The 22616-nt window shown below is 43.0% G+C and overlaps 1 protein-coding gene across 2 annotated transcripts in view; it reads left to right on the forward strand.

Moving 5' to 3' along the window:
- The window catches only part of LOC138510294 (annexin A1-like), a 211170-nt gene that overhangs the window by 127003 nt on the left and 61551 nt on the right, over window positions 1-22616 (forward strand). For both annotated transcript variants that reach the window (XM_069625825.1, XM_069625826.1), the window contains exons 7-8: window positions 13898-13977; window positions 19709-19765. In XM_069625825.1, the coding sequence (XP_069481926.1) occupies window positions 13898-13977; window positions 19709-19765 (137 nt within the window). The remainder of the gene's footprint in view (window positions 1-13897; window positions 13978-19708; window positions 19766-22616) is intronic.

Here is a 22616-nt window from a genome sequence, read left to right on the forward strand (position 1 = left end):
TTGCCACCTCTAACACCAGCTCAGAACAAATCATGGGTCGCGCCACACTCTGGCCCGGCCTAGATTATCATACTTGTGCAATACGCACAAACGTGCTGCTGCAGGTGTACGCTGCACACCGTACAAGGAGAAATATATACATAAGTGTTTTAATGCATTACACAGCACACTTTCTGAGGAAAATTGGTGAAAAAGCCAGCGTGTTTGCAATTGTTTGTAGGGTAACACTAATCCAAAGATCCAATGCATGCAAGCCACCAACAGTGCACAGGAAAATGAATGCTTTATTTAATTGAATGCTTTGCTATTAAAAATGCCATGTCAAAATGAAAACATGTCGAACTAGCTGCACAATGTAGCCCAGTATAAACACGTAATGACATAGTTCCACTTAGCAGTACTGCTTCATCAGAGATGCCCAGTAAAAAAAAAAGTCAATACAATTGGGTGCTGACTGAAACTAATCTGTGCTGTTTAACCTCTACTAGTACCATGTGCCCGACACCTTTTGTGATAACATGATGAATCAGACCTACCAGCATCGTTATTACTCATCTACTGTTGAGAACCGTTGGTCACGTTCAGGTCTCTAAATCTGGGAACAATATAATATTGTATTAATTCAATCGTTTTTTCTACAATAGTCTTTTCTTATCTATAATGTAAAGAAATGTACCAATGCTGTTCGATCACACCATGCATAAAATGCGTTACGCTCAAACTGTCAGTGACTGCGTGAGTAAGCTGACTGATTAAAGTCAACACTCAGTTGCTTGGGTCACGGTATTGCTCAAGATGGTGTGTGATCTTTTATGCGATTAAGCTGTCGGCCATCTTGAAATGACCTATTGACTGTTTAAGCTAATTAGAAAACTAATCCTTCATATAGTACCCTGCAACTATCTGGAGTCCACTGCTCTATTTGTTACTAACTTATTACTCTCATATAATGTTCGTTTACATGAATTTGCACCACCTATAAAGACTAGTTCTACATGAGCCATCAATAACTCGCAATTATTATATGGGGTCCAAATAGATTCTAAACATACTTAAACAGAGTCGATAATGGTTGCATCCTATTTGGAGAGATCTTGGGATAGTGAGCCTCATGTGTATGTTTCCTCTCACCTTCTCACAGAAAATAGCATCACATTCTTTCACATTATTACAATGCCGTATTCTAAGTAATAGCTATCTGAGACAGAGTCAGAAAATGGTAGCATCTAAATTAAAGTGAACTAGAAATTGTTACATCTTAGTTAAAGTGAACTTGGAATATTTAAAAACATGTATTTCCTGTTGCCATTGGTTGGGAACAGACAATCATATGCATCAGAAAATGTACATATTGTTTAATCCTTGCTCCAATTTAAACTGTAACATTAGGGAACTCTTTCTAAACATACAACTATACAATTACACAGGAAGCAATTTCACTTGAGGTAACTCAATGGAACTTTGTTTTCTCCTTGCTCACGATAAAGTTGCAGTGTCCAGGACTGTTTACATAAAACAATTGAGGTCCCATTCCTCGTTCATCCCGTTGGGGGTTAATGAGTCCAATCGGTCAATCCAAAAGGCTTCACGCTGTGCCCTACTTTTCTTTATGTCTTCTTTCTGACCTCGGGCTCTGATGCCTTTGCTACTGGCCAGTGACCCCAGCCTTTGTCATGGCCAAGTCCATGGCCTAAATTCTTATTAAGGTAATCAAACTTGTCATGATCTAATTTATAAATGATGTTATGCCTAATTCCATCATTGATGTAATCAGTTATATTCAATGTAATTAGTGTTGTCACCGTGATGTGATTTGTAATGTCATCAGTGTTCTCGTACAACATGTAATTAGTGATGTCATCAGTGATGTGATCTGCAATGTCATCATTGTGGTCATAGGTTGCACACATGGGGCACAAAGTTAAGGTGGCTTTACAGGAATTTCAGGGGTTTTGCTGTGTTAAGTTCTCACCTTAACGTCCCATCAACTAATGTTTTTCCGTTGAATTTGAAATGTTTTGTTACAATGTATTTCTCACCTTAACTTCTCTGCAACTAACATTTTCTTCCTTGAATTTCAAGGGTTTCTGTTATTCCATAGATTTTTAGAAAGCTTCCATATCACTAGCATGGTCTTCGGCCATGGTCAATGGTCACGTCCTTTGCACATGCCCACTGTCCATTTTAAAATGCTACCACACCACTAGACGTGGCCTTCGGATTGCAGGCTTTGACAACTCACAATGTTTTTAGGCAATGTGCAGTGAGACTAAATTGTTTGCCATGGAACACACACTTTGTTTAAGCAGCGTGCTCTAAGCGGCACAACCCTTTTTGGGACCCTCATTTTGCAATGCACTGATTTGGCATGGCTATTCCACTGAAGCACCCATTTCAGTGTAAAAGCCATTTCGGCACCGTTATTTTGGTGAGAGGGTTGTTTTGACGTGCTGACATTGCAGCTATGTCTAAAAATAGTATCACAGAACTGCACTGCAACACATGTCACCACCTCCCAATTGCATTGCTTTTCTTTTAATTAAATTAAAATAGTTACATTTAAAAAAATCCATAAAGCCTTGTACCCTGGTCTGCCAGATTTCAAGGCCCAGCATTTAACCACTAGGCAACAAAGGTTTGCTGTTTCACAGTGTATGCATTTCATACTTAGCCTATAATTTAATATGTTCAATGATAAAAGGCTAGGTATGAAACTTGTGAGAATCCAAACAATAACATAATTGTAGCACAAAGGTTAAGTGATGCACCTCAGGATTCTCCAATGGCAGTGTTCAGTATAAATGTGATTCTTTTTAATTTCATTTTTTCTGTTTTATAATGTTGCCCAGAGACAGTGTATTCCTCTTTTCTAATATATGCGAAGTCTAAGGGGAATGTGTGATGTGAGGGTGTGTGTGTACATGGTCTGAAGGTGTGTGTGACGGATTATGCGTGCAGTGTGAATTTGCTCTGTGATGGTGAGTGTTAGTGTGCGTACATGCTTGTGCACCAATGTGTGTATGTGAGCATTGTCACACGTCGAGTGTGAGTTTTCAGTGTCAGTGTGTGTGTGTGTGTGTGTGTGCATGTAATTCGGAAGATGCCCAGCCTGTTCTTGTTTTTTTGTTGCAAAGTAAAAAGGAAATCTGAATGATCATCTTCTAAACAACAAGGGACTTGTGGCATATAACAATATATACAAGATATGTAATGTGGCTAGGCTGCACGAATAACACATGCCCAGGTACTTTCTGCACTCATAGCAAAAATCAAAAGCTTCCACCCATGAACTTACGCACAGTACTGCCTAGCTTAAGAGTGAGTAAGGGGCCGGCCCACTCACGCCATGTTGCTCTTATTGGTCTTAGAACTTTGACATACTTATTAGGCATCATGGCCTGAGGGGGCAGGCATTTTCCTTGCTTTGAAACTAATCAGGGTCAGTTCTGGTTGCTGCATAGATGGGAGACGCGAGTCACCAGTAATTTTGTTCCCCCTCAATGTCAATATAGCTGTAACAATATCTATTATTTTTATTATGTATAAAATATTGTAGGCTTTGAGAGCTCACAATGTTTTTTGTCAATGTGCAGTGAGATTACATTATTTGCAGAGGATCACACACTTTGGTTAAGCAGCGTGCTACAGGACGCTTGTTTTATGGCTGGTCTTTTAATGACTGTTGTGATACATCGCACAACCCCAACTAACCGCATTTAAGCAGCACAGAAAAGGGTAAAAAATGATCAGCTGCAAAACATATGCCAAGGTACTTTTGCCCCCATAGCAAAAATCAAAATATACACTTAGAAAGTTACCATATATTTTAAACTGAAAAACACAAATGCAGTGTTCAATTGACCTTCTCCTTACAAGAAAGTGTGGCAGACAAAATAGCATTGGATTTAAAAAAAGTAACGAACACCAAAAATATAACCTGAGAGAGGAAATCTTCCAATAAATATGCTGGCAAAGTATAAAAGGTGCTCACCTTTTAAACCTAGCAATCTGTAGTTAAATATTCCATGGAAAACAAAATCCAATTATGAAACAAGTGCTTGTTGTCTTGTGGGTAAGCGTCTGCACTGGGAACATGAACACGTGAGTAATATCATAGTATCCAAATACTTGAGCAAGCTTACCAACCTAAAAAAAAAAAAACAAAGTGATTTCATCCACACTCTGAAAGAAAGTTACGCTGCCCACCCACATGTGTCCTTTACAGCCACAATCAGGGGAAAATAAGTGCACCAGTGTCCAGGATTTCAAACTCTCTTGCCACATTGTGGGTAAATACTCATGACAGACTTCCCCTCTCATCATTTCCCCTTTTTTATCCCCATGTCTGGCTTTCAACAATACTCTGCTTTATAAAGCTAACTGGAAAAGTACACATACCATAGTGTCACTCAAGTATATACATCCTTATAGAACTATGTTAGGCATATATAAAAAGTGCCCATCATTTGGCTCCTGTATTTAAAATATGCAGTTGGGCTGTGGACGTATATGGTGACAAGTGCATTTGTTTATCTGCTAGCAACATTACATTGTGCAAAAAGCAATAGTGTGCATGTATAAAAAGAAATATTGTGAAAGTCGTGTGTTTTGAGATATTTAAAACTATATAAACACACGGCATTCAGGACTGTGGACTGTCTGCCACCCAGGCAGTAACCGGGACAGACCCTTCTGAGTTTCAAAGTGAGGAAGGATCAAGCCCCCTGAAGCCTTGGTTCTCTAAGTGTTCTTGTAAAACAGGCTCATATATTAGACAACATGGCCTTTGGGGGCTGACCCTTTCCTCACTTTAAGGCTAAGCAGGGTTTGTACCAGTTACTGCAGCGATGGAAAACCCACTGTTGCTGTAATAATATATATTTTTGTTATTTGTATTATTGACTGCAAGACTACAAATAACAGAATGCAATTCAGCAAAAGGCAAAAAATGGTTTCTGAGTGCAAATCTTTCAAGGACTGACAGTAGTGCGGTATACAAAATAATAATAATTCAAATGCCCATTTGGTCGCCCATCCATGCAGTAACTGAGAATGACCCTGCTTAGCTTCAAAGCAAGGAAAGGGCCGGGCTGTTACTTTAAGTGGTCTTGTAACTTTGACTCGTTTATCATGGAACATGTCATGAGGCGGCTGGCCCCTTCCCCATTTTAATGCTAATCAAGGTCTGTCCTAGTTACTGCATGGATGGGAGAACTGGATGGAAATTGAGTCATTTTCACCCCCTGACATCACTATAGCTTTAAAAATAACTTTAAAAATAAACTGTAACCGAGGGTACCGAACTACACATACCCTCGGCTATTCGTAGTCCTTTGTAGTCGTGAATATTGGCAAAATGGCTGAAAAAAAGGTTTTCTGCCCCCGTTCCTCACCTAGTGCCCCCCTCACAAGTGCCAGCTGTCACCACTCCCCAGATGGCCTCCTCACCACCCCTGCCCTCTCCCATTCCCTCCAAAAAACATGCAATCTCTGTGATGCAGATTTTTCAGATGTCGCCCACATTTCACTTGGTGATTTTATCAGATTTTTTAAAAACTACTGAACGGAATAAACCCCAAACCACACATGAATCGCGAGTCAACGCTACATGCCCAAGTAGTTTTGGACATGAGCAGGTTGGGCCGGGCGCTTTGGCAAAAATTGATGGGAAAATGAATGGCAAGTGGGGCGCACTTTTGAAAAAATAATGTTTGACACTTTAACCAATCTTTACAAAACTTTGCATGTTGGGGGGGCGTGGGTTTTTAATCACTTTCGAAATGTTGTTCATATTTGTTATTCTAATAAATAAATCCAATAAAAGATGATTAACAATAGAATTTCGAGGGGTTCCAATGGGAGTCCGGCTCACCTTAAATATAGGGTGGCTATTGTCACCCTATAATTTAGCAGAATAGGAAGGAAGGAGTGCACTCTGGTTCCCTGCATAATTCACCTACTCAGACATTGGTGTTCTCATACCAGTTTCAGTGCCCACCACATCCTCAGGGAGGCAGCTCATAGCCAGTGCAGGTGTTGACAATCAATGTTGATTCTGATGCAAGGACTTTGCGTAGCTGTAGTCATCAGGTTTGCAGGGAACACACTCACACCCAGACCCACAGTGTGGGAGGAGGGGAAAAGCCTGCAGTGTGGCACTCCAAAGCACTTCATGTGTCACCCTGGCGGAGCAGCCTATTGGACTCTGAAGCTTCCACCCTCCAGAGATCCATGAATATTAACAGTACCCAAAAGAATGGGCACACTCTGTTTCCCTGCATAATTCACCTTCCCAGCCACTGGTGTTCTTCTATGGGTTTCAGTGCTCATCAAATCATCAGGGAGGCAGTCTTTACTTGCAGCTCACAGCCAGTGCAGATATTGTCAATCAGTGTTGATTATACTACAAGGACTTCTGGTAGCCACTGGCGTAACAGGGCCCCCCGTACACTTAAATGTACGGGTGGCTGCCTGCCTGTGCCTGTATGGTGAAAGGGTGCACACTTAAATATATGGATGGCTGGGTGTGCGTGTGTATATGTGGTGAATGGTGTATGTGCTTGTGTTCAGGGGTTCAACAAAACCTACATTTCAGGGGGGCTAACTTTAAAATTCTGGGAGAGGTGCTAACTTCACGTATGGTGGGGAGGAGCAAACTTATTTGTGTGGGGGCATCTAACTTCTTTACGCATTTTAATGAGACTATTCTAGTGCCGCTTCAATGTTAAAAGCAGTTAACTCTCTCCTTTAGGTCTGAAAGCACCCACCTATGGGCTGCTGTGAGAATGACTGGTCTCCTGTTTCCGCTCTACCCTTTCAATCACTCCCTGGCATGCAAGTACTAAACCCAAATCACAATTTCAATTGCTTAAAAAATTTGGCATTTGAATGCAGGTACTAACAGTGAAATGATGTACATTAGTAATTTCTGGGCCGGGCCCTTGTTAATGGCAAAACCCAGGTGCCGTTTAACATCTTTGTCGTTTTCTGTCCGGCAACTGCTCTGAAGGTCAGCCAGGTCAAGTCAACATAGCCCACAATTTCAGTGGGGAGGGGCGGGGGGTGCTGAAGCCCAGTCAGATCAATGGTGTTGCACCACTACTTGTGTTTAATGCCTTGATTAATTATTGGTAATCTTCTTTACACCTAGCCCTATTCTTTCTCATCCTAGTACTTGTGTATGAGGCAGTACTTGTGTATGAGGCTCTATGCAATAAATCATAATGGTCCATGCTAAGCAGGCATGATATGTGGTATTAGGGGCTAGAGAGGCATTTTGGTGCTGCCAGTCTAGTCATTCCTCAGTTTGGCATGGCTTTTTTTAACTGGGTATTTTGGATAAAGCAGTCCTGCTAAGTGTAATTACCTGGCTAGACTGGCATTTGGGTTCTGCCAGTCTAGCCGTATCTTACTGCGGCACTGTATATTTTTCTGGGCATCTGTGATAAAATTATATGTTATGATATGATAAGTCATATATAACACACCTGTACACAATTGTTTCGTTAGGTACAAGATAAGAGAAGGAAAACTGATGGAGGACAAAACAAATGATCTTACTAAGCTTTGTGTCATTCAGATCGTGCAAGTGAGAGAACGAGAAGTGCAAGGGGGAAGGGAGGGGGGAAGTGCAAGGGAGAGGGGAGGGGAAAACAGGGCAGCAATACCCTGAGTAAGTGCCGCCAGGGCAGCGCGGCTCTGGGTAGTGCAAGGAGAACAAGGTACTGTAGGGTTACAGTTACAGCCCCTAACTGCGTGGCAGGCCTGGAGGCAGTGCAAGGGTGACTGATCAAGAAAGAGCCTGGACTCAGTGAGACAGAGGGTAGCCAAGCAACCAGTTGGTACCGCGGACAGGTAGGTCAGCAGGGGAGGGAGAGAGAGAAAGCAGAGGAGAACAGGAACGTTTTGAGCTGCTGACGGAACTTCAGGTGGTCCGGCTCAAGTTTGGGAGGGTCAAGGGGGCCTTTTCGGAGGGAGGCGCCTGCCGAGGAGAAGGATCTACCCCCCTACTCTCTGCCTGGAGAAGTATCTAACCCTTAGGGCTCGAGAGGAAGGTATTTTGGAAGATAGCGTTGGATGTAGTGCAGATACCAGCCCCAGAAAGCCTTGTGGAGAATGAAAGGGGTTTTGAACTTGATCCTTGCAGCCACCGAGAGCCAGTGGAGAGATTTCATGGCTGGAGAGATACAGTCCCTGGGCTTGAGGCCAAGATTAAGTCTCGCAGTCCTGTTCTGGATTAGTTGCAGAGGGTGGGGAGTAGAGGAAGGCAGATTGAGAAAGTGGCTGTTGCAGTAGTCCAGCCTAGAGAGAACCAGCGCTCTGGAGACAGTGAGCTTCTAGGGGAAAGTGAGAAATGGAAGAGTCCCTTTGAGGAGGTGCTGCTGGTAGTGGGTTTTCTTGGTGACATCCGAGATGTGAGGAGAGAAAGAAAGAGTGGAGTTGAAGATGACACCAAGAAAGAGCAAGAGAGGAGAGTAGGCCGAGGGGAGCCTGAAGGAAAGCTGAGTGTCATCCGCATAACACTAAGTTAGATGAGAAGGTAGAGATCAGGTGGGTCAAAGGGGCCAAGTAGAGGTTGAAAAACCAGGGTGAGAGGATAGAGCCCTGGAGAACGCCACATGTAGAGAGAGGTGGCGGAGTGAAAGGGACAAAGTTGGACCTGGGAGGGGCGGTCCAAGAGAAAGGAGGTCAGCCACTCCAGGGCCCGATCCAGGATGCCCAGGCTCAGGGTGGCGTTGACCGTGTTGAAAGAAGAGGACAGTTCTAGGATGATGAGGACAGAAGGAATGCTGGAATCAAGGTTAGAGATCAGATCTTCACAGGTGTTCAGTAGAGCAGTTTCCGTGCCTCTGGCAGCTCTTAAGCCAGACTGATGGTCATGGAGACAACCAACAGATTCAGTGTCGAGTGTAAGCTGGCAGTTGGCCAGCTTTTCCAAGAATTTGGGAGAGGGGAAAAGTTCCAGTGGCAAAAGAATGAGGGGAAAGTTCCAGTGGCAAAAGAATGATTACAGAAATCGGCCAAGGCTGGATCGTGTCAATGTGGTCTTTGATGGCTCTGGAGGAGCAGGCGAGCACCTGTTTCGATGACACTTCCATAGATGGACTTGTCTAGAAACCTTGTCCGGTGTTAGAGAGAAAGAGGAGAAAGGAGGAGGAGAGGGAGAGATGGACAAAGGGGGCCGAGAAAGGGAGAGGGAGAGGAAGAGGAGATAGTGGACAGGATGTCATGAGTTTTAGCAGAGAAGCGAGAGGCCAAAGCCGTACAGAGGTCCTGTTGAGGGAACAGGAAAGGTAGAAACCACAACAGGATTGGCCAGTTCCTTGCAGATTTAAAAGAGTTTGGCTGTGTTGTTAGAGGCCGTAGAGACGCAGGCTTGAATGTCTGCTCTCTTCTTGATGAGTCTTATTGCTTCGACTGGCATTTTGGTGCAACCAGTCTAGGTATGTCTTAATGTTACTGTAATGTTATTATGTGTCTACACTGGTCTACATTGTGCAGCCAGTGGACATGTTTTCATTGTGGCATGGCATTTTTAATAGCAAAGCATTAATGTTCATGTGCGCTGTTGGTGACTTGCATGTTTTGGATTGCTGTTACCCTACACAACAATAGAAAACACTGTGGCTTTTTAGTCATTTTTTCTCAAAGTGTGCTGTATATTGCATTAAAACACATATTTCTATCTTTCTCCTAGTGCAGTGTGTGGCATACCCCTTCAGCAACACGTTTGTGCGTATTGCGCAAGCGTGGTAATCTAGGGCGGCCCAGAGTGTGGCGCGACTTGTGATTTGTTGCCGAGTTGGGGGGGCCCCCTCAGCATGGCTTGCAGGGGGGCCCCCAGAGCTTGTGTTACGCCACTGGTGGTAGATGTAGTCATCAGGTTTGCAGGGAATGCACTCACCTCCAGACTCACAGTTGGGAATGGGGGGGAGTAGCTCACAGTGTGGCTTTCCAAATCAGGTAATGTTGGTTTCTAGTTTATTCATGTATGCTCAATGCAAACGTAGGTAGATTCCTTTAAGCACATGCCGGTTTTTATTGCACAAATATGAACAAGAATGTATCTAAAGATATCATAACTCTCCCCCTAAATTTACTCTACAGAATGATTCTATTTAATACATTGGGCCTCATTACGACCCAGGCGGTAAGTTACCGCCTGGGCCGTGACTTTACCACCATGGCGTAAACTACGTTTACGCCATGGTGGTTGGCGGATTTACCGCCCCATTCCAACCTTGGCGGGGCGGTAAATCCCCATTTTCCCATTTACCCTTCCCCATTCCCATTTTGCCCCATAGGGCATAATGGGAGTGGGGAAGGCGTTAATTACGCCACCGTAAATTACGGTGGCGTAATTAACTCCATGGTCCCTTAGCGCCATGGATTTTAACACCGCAGGTGTTAAAACCTCCATGGCGCTAAGGGACCTCGTACTCAGGCGGTAAGGGTCGGCGCTGTTTACGCCGCCGTAAAACCCTTACCGCCTGAGTCGTAATGAGGCCCATTGTCCTCTACATTCTGCACAATGTCATCAGGAAAATTTGACTGATCATTTTATCTGCCATCCATTTCTGTGGAATGGAATTGGCCCAGTGAAGCTCCCTTTCACACCACTAGAATGGTGTGGGTTTTCTTAATATATCTATTTTTAAATGTATGTAACGTCTGTAAAGCTATATAGCCTTTTATGCTGGTTCATAGCCTCAGTCTCTGACTGCACCTCTAAAAACACAGGGTTTCATTTATTTCTCTTTGGTTAAGAGACACTGGGCCTGATTCATGGAAGTGTTTTATAATGGCACAATCCCATAGTGAAACCTTCTATGAATCAGGCCCACTGTGTGTAGCGCAGAAGATGCTATTATCCCATTCCAAGTGAATTCTCCACTACCTTTGCATATTGTCAAAAAGAAAAATACAGTTTACACTGAAGATGCTACTGTTTTCCCAAATCCATTCCGCTGATATTTTTCAAAAAAGTCACAGAGTGATTCCATACTTTTAGAGAGGTTACGTGCTCATGTAGTGTTTAAAAATAGAACAATATTAAAAATGACATAATTTAATTACTAAGCGATACATATTAATATGTCATGTTTGGCCTCATATTGTGGGACGCACTGCCCGAATTCCAAAACTATTTTCAATTGTTCAGTAGAATGATTTGTTACAAAGATACAGAAAGAAATGTGTTTACACTGAGTGACTGAGTTTAATTTCTTGTCAATTCTACCCACAGAGTTTTCGTTTCAGTTTTAATGATTCACTCAAAAAGCTGAGTGGGTCTCAGGACTGAAGTCATCAACCAATCATACACAGATACACTTAATGGCAAAGTTACATGTTGAAATCTAGGTGAAATCCAGTTCCTTTGATGTACTGTTATGTGGGACCTCCATTCTCCTGGCCATCTGGAAATGTACAATACTTGAAGATTGTAGACACATTTTATTTACTCCTATTTGTTAAGTATTTTCCAGGTTTTGCACTTGTGACTCTGTTGGTGCAACCCGGCGTAAAGATTTTCTCTGATAACCTATTGGAGCTCTGGTTTTTGACGGATAGATAACTCATGACAACCTTGAGCCTCGAAGAGCAACTGTTTTCAAATGTTGTGTGAACTTAAATTTCCCTGAGATTCACAGAAGAACAACATTGTGCAGCGTCTATTGAGGCAGCAGGCTATCTGTGATACAAACTTTGAAGAGAATACGACACGTAGCATAGTGGCACACAGAATTACACAATAGTTAGTTTTCTTATTTGTCACATGTTTTTAAATGGTTCTTTCACTGATATCGCAATTCAGTTTTTTTCTGAATGTCCATGGTGGCTTTTTTCATATCATTTGCAGAATAAAAAAAACAATAGTTTGCTGTATATTTTTTCATGTTTAGCACTTGCAAATTGAATACATGTTCTCAAATAAAGGTTTTCTTTAGTCTCTGCATTATCTGTAGAGAATACCAGATTGTCTAGATAAATGTCAGTATGTGCATCACATGTTACGCATTATGTGTATGGAGTTGAGAAAAAAACACTATACTTAAAATAAGGCATTATTCCAGCACCTTGTGCTTTACTTTAGTGTTGAAATTCTGTGCCTGTAAAATCATCCCGGCAGAGGACGGGGACTAGCATGAGGGACTGAGAAAAAGATGTAAATTACAGGAATGTTGAAGAGGAAATAGAGCTAGAAAGAGGGAGAGCAAGAGAAGAAATAACCAGGCTGATGGCAAGAAGGATGGATTAGGGCAACCTTCTAAGAAGAGATAGAGAAAGAGACACTAGGAGGAGCAAGACTTATGAGAGACTATGAGGATAAAGGGGAATTAGGAAGTCAAGAAAGAGGAGACGGTGGAAAAGCAATGTTTAGAGGAATGGTAACTATGACAAGGAACAGGAAGCTGGGCATGGACTAGGGAGTAGGATGAAGAAAAGGGGCTTGGAAGAGGATGTAGTACCAGAAGAAGAATATGGACTAGGATGAGGAGGAGGAAGCGATAATATGATTAAGCGGGGGAGAGGGACCAGAATGAGGAAAAGGAAAAATGATGAGGAAACAGTACAAGCAAAGGAAGTGAGACTGAGGTGATCAGGAGGGACTAGGATAAAGAAGAGAAAAAGGAAAGGAAAAAGAATGCAGAACTAGGAAAAGCGACACAGTCTAGGATGAGGGACTGGTACAGGAAAGAAAGACAAAGATGAGGAAATGAGACTAGGATGAAGGACTAAGGCAAAAAGGAGGGGCTATGGGGATGTAATTGTAAGAGAAAGAGATGTGGATGAGGAAGAGGCACTACATTTTGAAGGAAGAACTAGGATGAGGAAAAGGAAATTAGTCAATGAAGAGAACGAGGGATGAGAATAAGGAAGAGAGAGTAGAATAAGGAAAAGGAAATAGGAGAAGAAAGAAGACATTGAATAATGTTTAGGATGATAAAAAGAAAGAGGGAAGAGGGAGATGGATGAGAAAGGGAGGGGAGGAAGTGGAAAACGGATAAGGAAACGGTATAAAGAATAAGGACAGCCTCATTATACGTTTCATGTTATCTCAGTGGTAAATTTGCTGACGTACCACCAAATGTAATTACCGTTACCACCAATTGGTCCAGCTGTGTTACTGCTGCATTATAGGTGGTGGTGGCTGTGTTAGAACCCATTTATTTGGAGTCCATGGGACTTCATTGGGCATTCAGGCAGAATTACCATGGCAGTCATTCCGCTGGCAGTAATTCCACCAAAATCGAGCACAAAGTTGGTAAATGTAACTCAATCTCATAGCTGGAGGGGAATCCTCCAACTTTCCACCCAACTCATAGTTGGGCGGTGCAGTAATGTGGTGGTGTATGGTAATGCTGCCACATTAAACCTGCACCGCCCACCTTGTAATGAGGCCGATGACTGCAAGGCAGACTCCATGGATTACAGCACTCAGCAATTTGCTTTCGTTTACTAATCCTTACGCTGAAAGTGCTGCAGAAGGAAGCATTATGAGTGGCGGGATAAAAAAATACAATTTGTGACACGTTTAATGCAAGCCAGTAGCCTTGTCTGTTGTCATGCCATCCAAATATCTCAACGCCATGCCCTTTCTCTGTCATCCCTGCAGCTTTGTGAGAGTTACACCTCCACCATATGTGCCACAACCAAAGATGAACTTTTATACTTTGTTGGACGTCTTATGATTACAGACCTGATTTGTTCTGTTGTGCTTCAAATGTTAATATGTGTTTGAAAGAGGGGTCATACATCATAATCACCCCATGGGTCAAAACAGGTTAAAAAAAAGAACCACCTCACCAGACTACTGAATAGTTTAGTAAGCTTAGGTCACCTTTCTATTGGTTGTTTGTGGCATGAACCCTTGGTCTCTCTCTTTATGTTGCAGAATATAAGACAGACCTGTCGAAGGATATTGCATCTGAGACTTCCGGGGATTTCCGAAACATCTTACTTGCTCTTTGCAAGGTACAGTGCAGTCTTATTTATTTTGTTTAATTCCTGTTTTTTAATGTTCTTAGACCTTCTGAGAATATTTTCTTCACAAACATTGAAATAAAACAGTATGCATTAAATGTCAAGGTAATTTTCAACCAAAAAGGCTTAGAATAAAGATGCCCAAAAGCATTTTATTTATAGTGCACCGGAAGCCCGCAGGCATCAGGGCGCAAGAGGCAGAAGGAGTAGTTCGACATCAAGAATCAGAAGTTATTTACTCAATAGCATATACTGAGCAAAGATGAACAGCTCTTTATAATCAGGGACCTCATTGTAGAAAAGGAGAATGCATGCCACCAGTGGTATGTGTCAATATTCGCCGGAGGGAAAACGTTTCACCACAGTAGGAGTGAATACTCCAGAACTGTTAAATCCAGTTACCTGGACTCTACCACCCGTGTTGCTGCTTGCATTTCCACTGGTGGCCACATGAACCCATAACCAGGTGTCACTATTTCAGCTGTAGCTCAGATGTAGTCACCAAACAATCAGATGATGGCAGAGGAGTGCTTTGTGCTTGACTATGTCCCTGCTACATGTTTTGGAAGATGTCGTTGTCCCAGGCTACATAGTATTCAGAAACTGAAAGGGATGTCAATAACAATACATGCGTCGTTCCATTGAATATGTGTCTTAGCCCCAGGGCTGATACATCAGTCCAATATCATTGAGTTCACTGCCCAGCAGAGCAGTGTTCTCAGCACAGTTCTGTAATAATGTTCCTGGCACTCAAAGATCAGCGAATATGGCAGGGCAGATATTCCAAAAGCGGAGACATATAGCTCACAGTAGGGCAACCGTGAAGGATTATGATGGGAAAAGTTTAATACTGTGGATTAAGATAAGCAGCTATGTTGGAGTGCATATTTATACTTTGAGCTAGAGTTCACAATAAAGGAAAGGATATCCATTTCATTAAAATGACTATCTCCTTCTCTCTTGTATTGCTCGCTCTATCCAATGTATCACACAATGAAGCCTCTCACCTCGCCTTCCGCAAGGCCATCACAACCAGACTGTTTGCCTAAAACTGGACTCTGTATGACTGCAGCTCAAATGTAACCCTGCGGCCTCAGACATGGGCTTGAGCATGTAACCAAGCCCGCACTCTGTAACGCGAGAAACATTCTCGCTTATCTAACAAATGAAGGGCCATTGTAACCAAGCCAATCACCTAAATATTATAAATACTGTATATAATACATGTATGCGGGCTAAGGTAATCGACCGCCCACCTTTGTGATGTAACTAAGACATATTCCTGTAACAGCGCCTCGATGCCCCTGGGCTGTATGAGCGCTTCGTACATGCAAATAAATAAAATAATCTCCAAAAACAGGCCATCACCCAACCTACACAGACTCCGAGAATTTCGGGAGGGATTATAGGGACGCCATTAGCGAGAAACAAGAGATTGTATAAAAAATAGTGCTGAGACAGGATTAGATTTGACTACATGGAAGACGACACAACTGAGAATACATTAATATAATTCAAATGGAATCTTGGCAGTAGCGCTCAAGATATGATAAGAAATTGGTACATTAAACGAAACAATATATACACACTGCGACATACTGAGGAGAATTTACGTCCATACTGAGACGATTGTGTAGGAAAAGGAAAGTATCAAACCCAAAGGAAGTAAGGGGGAGGGAAAGTAAACAACTAGTGGTGAGTGGCCGAGAAAACATTCAAGGGTTAGATAAGAAGGCAGGCAAAGCACATTCTTTCCCTTGGAGATATATTTGGATTTCTTGATGCTTACCATTTCAACATTGGACAGGTAAGACTCACCCTTTAAGCCTACTGAGGGTGATCACATTAGAAACACTGAGCTGAGAAAAAAAAAGTATGATGTCATTGCTGTTGACTAGTGATTTCAATTTGGACATGGCAATAGTTTGGGCCACCAGAAGCACATGCCCTCTAGTAAAGAAGGGACTATTCCATCATTTCCTGTTTGTGGCCTATGAAAGAGGCCTGGTTTGAAGAACCTTGGATTTGCACTAATGATGATAATACATCTCTTTTCAATTCGTCGTATTGCATCTGACCTGTGTGCAAGAATATCTCTGCTAACGTTTGAGACATTTGCTATAAGCAAGAAGCAAGAACGGGAGTTTAACACCAGACCTTCAGGCCTATGCGTTATGGATGTCTGCGTTAATATTCATGACAAACATGTTCATGCATTAAGAATAATCATGTGTAAGGGATATCCTGAACACCTGACATGTTTGCTGCCCTCAAACCCCATCTCAGAACTTTAATCAACTGGAGACTGATTCCAGTCAATTGCATCCATTCCTGTTAACATTACTGAGTTCACAGGATACCCTTAAAACAAGAGAGATGCAGTTGCTCCCTGGGTCAGTTTAGGCGTCTTTCCGCTTATGCGATTTGTTGGTTTAGAGTTGAGGGGCCAAGTAGTCTATGTAAGGGGCCCAAAGATGGATCAGGCCCTTCCATTGCATGGCAGTACCTCCAGAAAAGACCAAACAGGTTGCCTTCACTGCCAGATTGGTTTTGAAGTCCAGCCTCTACATATGAACAATTCTGTGGAAGTTGTATAGAACTGGGAAAGAGCCAGTCAATTGTGCAGCTGGCGTGATTTCATGATAGGCAAGTTACTTTAAAAGGTTGATAGGGCTGTTGCATAATGTGCTGCTTCTGAGGAGTGAGTGACGCATTCTTTCATTCTGCTGGGGTTAATTAAATGACGTCAGCTATTCTGCTGACTTTTCCAGAGCATCAGCATACTAGTGAAATGCCAGGCTCGCCAGAAAAGTCTCTATTTCTAGACTGGCTTTTTCTCTCAAATGTCGGTGGGTCTCGGGAAGAATGACACATATACACTGCTTGCACGTTGTCTTATATGAGTGGTCAATCAGGTTGTGTGACTGGTGTAGACATCGGTGTGTGACTTGCTTATCCCATGCTCGAAATCATAGTAAATTGGTCAGTGGGTTAGGCTTCTCGCGCACGCTTCAGTGCGTGCGTGTTTGCGTGTGTTTTCCCATTGGCACCCATTTGGCTATTTCCCCACCAGAAGAGACTGTAATGTAATCAGTATGTCTTTGGATTCAATACCTGTAAGATAGTCACTTTTATTAATTGCCTGCTGCAAAGATGTGTGGCAAACCAGAAGGACGCACATTAAAATCCTTCTAAGATTGCTTAGTTTACCAAAGTACCTGATACAGATATGTATGTTTATCTGTGTGTCATCAAAAAAGTTGATAGATTTCAAGCCTAGGCACATGGACACGAATGTTAGAGGCCCAATCGCAGACATGCTTGTGACAGATGTCTTGGGACGTTCAGGGGCAACGTGCTCGAGACGACACGGAGCTACACAGGTTCGATCCCCGTGTCCACTCTTAGAAACCTCTAGGTATTAAGCGTGTTATAAATAACATATCATAACAGATAACAGCCCCAGTTCAATATATCACTGAGCTAAGAGTTTGGATCAGTGATGCTTTCAAGCAACCCAATAAAATAACAGCCCGGTTATCTACCTGCTGCAACCCAGATGACTGTGTTTCTTGCAGGTGTCATGTTGGGTTCTGCACAGGAACTATACAACTAGACTTTGTCATCTGTACAAGAACCAGTCAGACGAGTTATATTTTCACAAATTAGCAACAATTAGTTCGACAACATTAACAGTTACTTTCAAAGGCAACACGAAATAATTGGAATTGTCAACCACGTTTCAAATCTGTGACTTCATCTCAGAGACGCTTACAGTAGTGTTCACACTATTTATTGGGGTTTCGTTGAATGCGAAACCATTACTTTCATACCTTCACTGTAGGCTTTGAATGATGTGGAAACGGATAATATGATTGACGGGCTACACTTGGCACAAAGCACACATTTTGTACAAGGGATGGGCTGGGGCGTGTGACTGAATTACCGAACGAAAAAGCCGCTCCCAAGAGCAGCCACAGTGTTCAGGAGCAGCACACAATTTCTGCCACATTGGCAGCCAAGTGTCAACCATGCTCAGTGGTAGAAGTGTACCGAAAAAGTCGTGGAACTGTGGTCTCGGCAGGGGAGAGGGTAGGCAGAAGCCTAGTGCAACATGTGACAAGGTGTTCCACCCGGGCATTGCACTAGTAACTAAGGCTCCTATTACAACTTTACACTGGCACAGCGACATGAATGAACACATCCTCTATTTAGAATGTTGAATATGGTCATAAAAGTAGAGGAATGAAAAAACAGAAAAAAAGTAAAACTAGGGGAACACCGTTCCTGACTGTTTCCGCTCACTTCGATCACTGCACATGCTGGTGGCGTTTAGAAGGGGGCCAAGGCCTCACCAGGGAAGGGTGCAGTTTGTAACTTTGCCCTACATGGTGGTGCCCCAGAGAATACATGGGCTCTCCTATCTCCCTTTAGCCAGCATTATTGGGGTGCACAGTGCATGTGGCACACAAGCATAGTCTGATTTCCAATGCACATGATTTTATAATGTAAGGAATGTCCACGTTCAATCAGATACTCTAATTTACATGAGGGCACATCCCCAATGAAGCGAGGGAAAGCCTGATACAGAGGGCACATCCTGAAAGGTAGTAGACAGACATTCAGTGTTACAGACCAATGTGAGCCACCTCAAGGCCTAGCTCCAGGTAGACCTGTTGTGACTTTTTAACCTGCTGATGCTTTAAGTGTCCAGGGAGGTCATACCTTTTATTGACTCTCCAAATATGTATCACGTTTGACACTTAATCACATGAAACGTTCGGGCAATCACTTTGCTCAAAGGGACTTCCAAAGGCCCATTCATAATGTACCATAGTCAGCTGCAGGTCCACTCCAGCATAATTACAATCCCACAAACAAGGTGACCATGTTCATCCATGGATTGTAAGTGTTCAGTGCTCATGCCTTGAGCTCCCGAATAATCAAAGCCCTTGACACGTCCATATCCTGTGATCCTTCTTCAATGCTAGGCCACTCCATCCTTGAGAACATGTGTCTTGCTATAGAAAACTTTAAAGCATTAAATACTATACTTTACCCAGAGACTTTAAATGGAACTGTGCATAATATAGTAGTGGGATAGAGAAGTGAAGTACTGCCACGATGTCCAATGCACTTAACTGCAAACATGTGTTAGCGCTTAGCTTAGAGGCAGTCTACATACGTGGTCAGTTATTTCGAGCACACAACCGCCTCTATGGGATCATTGCCATTTGTGGGACAAAAAATCACAAGTCGTCAATTCTTCAAAAACATTTACCAGATTCAGAAAAAACCCATAAATGGCCTTCTTCTACTGAGCTCAATTATGTAAGACAATTTTCAACAACAGTCGCACTACAGAATAACATTGTTTTTAGTCATTTACCTTTTCAAACATGACAAACCAAGGTCAGAGTCCATAATACGAGATGTCCCACTATCTCGGATATATATATGTTGTTCCTCTAACTCATAAGTGGATAAGCCAACTCAATTGTGGAATGTGTCCATATTGAAACACATTTTAATGTGTTCTGATATCCAATGCATGCATCAGTGTGAAATATAATATTACATTTGTCTCGTTCTATTAAATGCATGTACTCAACCAGTTCAACAAAGGTCCAGCTTGGAAATGGTGGGCTTGAGATGTCATATTTCCCTACATGTTCACACCAGTATATTTGCTATGTTCTTATGTGATGTATACCTCGTTTAGGGTGTTCGCAATGAAGATGTCCGTGTAAATGAGGAGCTTGCTGACAAAGATGCCAGGGTAAGAACACCTCATTTTGTTTAAGCATAATAGTACTGTTCCCTCTGTAAAATACTTCACTTGTGTGAGCTTTCTTGTTTCTTTGTTAACTATTCACAATTCTAGCCCGCCACTGACATATGAGGGGTCTTAAATGGTAGATATTCAGACATGGATTGAGGATAGCACATCTTAAGAAAGTCATGGGGCCTCATTACGGTGTTGCCGCCAACCCCGTAAACAACGAATCCGGTGCCTGACTTCCCGGTGCCAATGGTTCATTACAGGGCCCGGTGGCACGGGAAGCACGGCGCCGGATTTTGTAACTCCACATTTCCATAGAATCCGATAGGACTCTATGGGAGTGGGGAGACGGAAGCGGCAGCACAGTTGCTAACGGTGTTGGCGCTTCTGTGAAGAATCTGCCTACCAGGGCTGCTGTGGCCCCGGCAGGCAGACCAGTAGTGTGGCGGTCCGGAAATAAGAGTGCCGGTAAGCAGGGCTCAAGTCGAGGGTACACGCGGGTGGATGGTGTCCACCCACTATTTTCAGAGGGTGGACGCCATCCCCCTGGGTATTTTAGAGGCCTGGCCATGTGCATAATAATAAAAGTTTGAAACATGTCATTTTTTAAATACTGCCGTCGCCGGGACTCGAACTGCGGTCACCAAGTTTGCAGGCTGGGGTCTACATCACTGCATCAGACAGTGCTGATGAAATAGGCGGGCAAACAAACACAGTGTTAAAGACAGACAGGCCAGGCCTGGATCTGCGTCACAGAAATACTGTAATTTCATTGGCTGTTTATCAGCCAATTAAATAAGTTAACCACTGAGTGTGGGTGGGTGCAGTGGCTCATGAGAGCCGTAGTGGAGGCGGACTGGAGCCACTTTCCTTTTTATGCAGAGCCGTAGTGACTCTGGAGCCAGTTTCATTTTTATGTAGTGCGATTCTCCAACCAGACCATTGGCAGTGGCTGTGACTCTGAGGCAGGGTCACAACTTGGTTGGTGACGGTTTTGGCCTAGCCGAGAAAGGAGAAAAGTGGACCGGTGTGTGTGCTACCGTGTGGCCTGGCCTTCCTTGCTGACGTTGTGAGTGACTGCCAGGTAAGTGAACAGCTCTTTCCTCAGTTTACTTTCCTTCACGTTTTGTTTGGTGTGTGTTTTAACTTTTTTGTCCCACGGTCCCAGCCCCCTGCATCGAGGGGACCAAGAGTCAGGTGGGGCGTCCTTCTATAATTAAACCCAGCCTGCACTGGCGACCGTATCCTGATGCTTCAAACTCGAAGCTAATAGGCCCAGCCTCTCCCTGGAATGCAAGAGCTGCATGCACTGAACATAATCGGAGGGTGAGATGTGGAGGCAGAGAGACGAGGGACCAATATGACGGAAGTGGGGGGAACATGAGGAGGTATGTGGAGAGGGGGTCAGGAGAGGTGTGCAACGAGATGGTGAGGCGGGGGTTGACGGATATGGAGAGGGCTGGGAGTGTTCAGCCCCGCCGTACAGCAGTTTGTATGAAATCATGTGAGCCATGGGGGTAAAATCAATTCAGTGCAACCCAAAGAAGAACCTGTATACCAACGATAATGTGTGTGCTATGTGGCTGTGCACAGGGCAGATTTGGTGATATAATCTGTCTTTTCGTTGCGTTGCTTAGCAGTGACTGGAGCGCATGTTTAAAAAAAATAAATAAAAGAAAGTGCTCCAGTCATTGATAAGCAACGCAACAAAAAGCGCTTTGTATAATTTAAGCAAATATAACTGACGGTAATGTAATGTGCTCTGTGGCTGTGCACAAGATAGATTTGGTGATCTAATCTGCCCTGTGCCAAGCCACAGAGCACCAGGGGATTATCCAGCATTGCAATTTCATATGGTCTCATTCGTGCCCAGAAACCACCCACCCCTGTCCCATTCTACTTTTTGGTAAGATTAGTGGTAGATGGCATTTTAACACAGAACACAAATAAAGCTGCAGAATCATTACAGATGCAGGAAACACATCTGTTAGAGCTCTGCCCAGACGCTCTGGGGCAAAATACATACAACCTCATAATTTGAATATGGACTGCAGCAACAGAAATTACTTCACAGGAAAGGAAATCGCAAGGAGCATCATCAGTCTTGGAAGCACCATGGAAGCGACATTCGAATAAGTTGCCATAAGTAAGCCAAATGGCAAATAACTTTGTGGTGCAAAATACCTACATTGCACTATTGTTATTTATGAGGCAATTCCATAGTCGGGCTTTAAAAAAAAAATGCATGATATATTAACATAAGCTCTGAAGTGAATCACAAAGCTGCAGATAAGACACAGTGTTATTGAATGATCTGCCCAAGATCACACACTTTGGTTAAATGGTGAACACCCTGCCAGTAACATCTAGTGACTGTGAAAGGGGGTTCAGTACAACAAACTTGATCCTGTCACCTGTAAGGAATACTCTTAGCATTAGCCTGCTCTCCTCCTTAATTTTTATAAACCTCATGGGCCCTCCTCTGTCACTTTGGGATCCTCTGACATATGTGAACAGGTGGCTGTCTTCACATCACAATGCAGATGATAACCAGTCACACAATGTAGATCCTGCAACCCAGTATAACAAAAGGTATGCAAAGGTGTGGGAGTTTCTTTGATGGAAGTATTTGTTAACATGCCCATATCCCTGATGAGGAGAAATTAGTGCATTTGAAGACTGTTAAACATTGATTTTGTGTACGTTCAATAAAACAGGATGTAATGCCAAATGTGACAACTGCAGGAAAATATTAACTCTGTTACCAGTTAATAATTCAGCTTGTAATCTTGATGTTATTTTTGATTCTTCGGTCTTTCCCTATTTATATCCTCTAGTTCTCGTTCCT

This window comes from Ambystoma mexicanum, chromosome 6p (assembly GCF_040938575.1).
Source record: "Ambystoma mexicanum isolate Mex_15411 chromosome 6p, UKY_AmexF1_1, whole genome shotgun sequence".
NCBI classification, from domain to species: Eukaryota; Metazoa; Chordata; class Amphibia; order Caudata; family Ambystomatidae; genus Ambystoma; species Ambystoma mexicanum.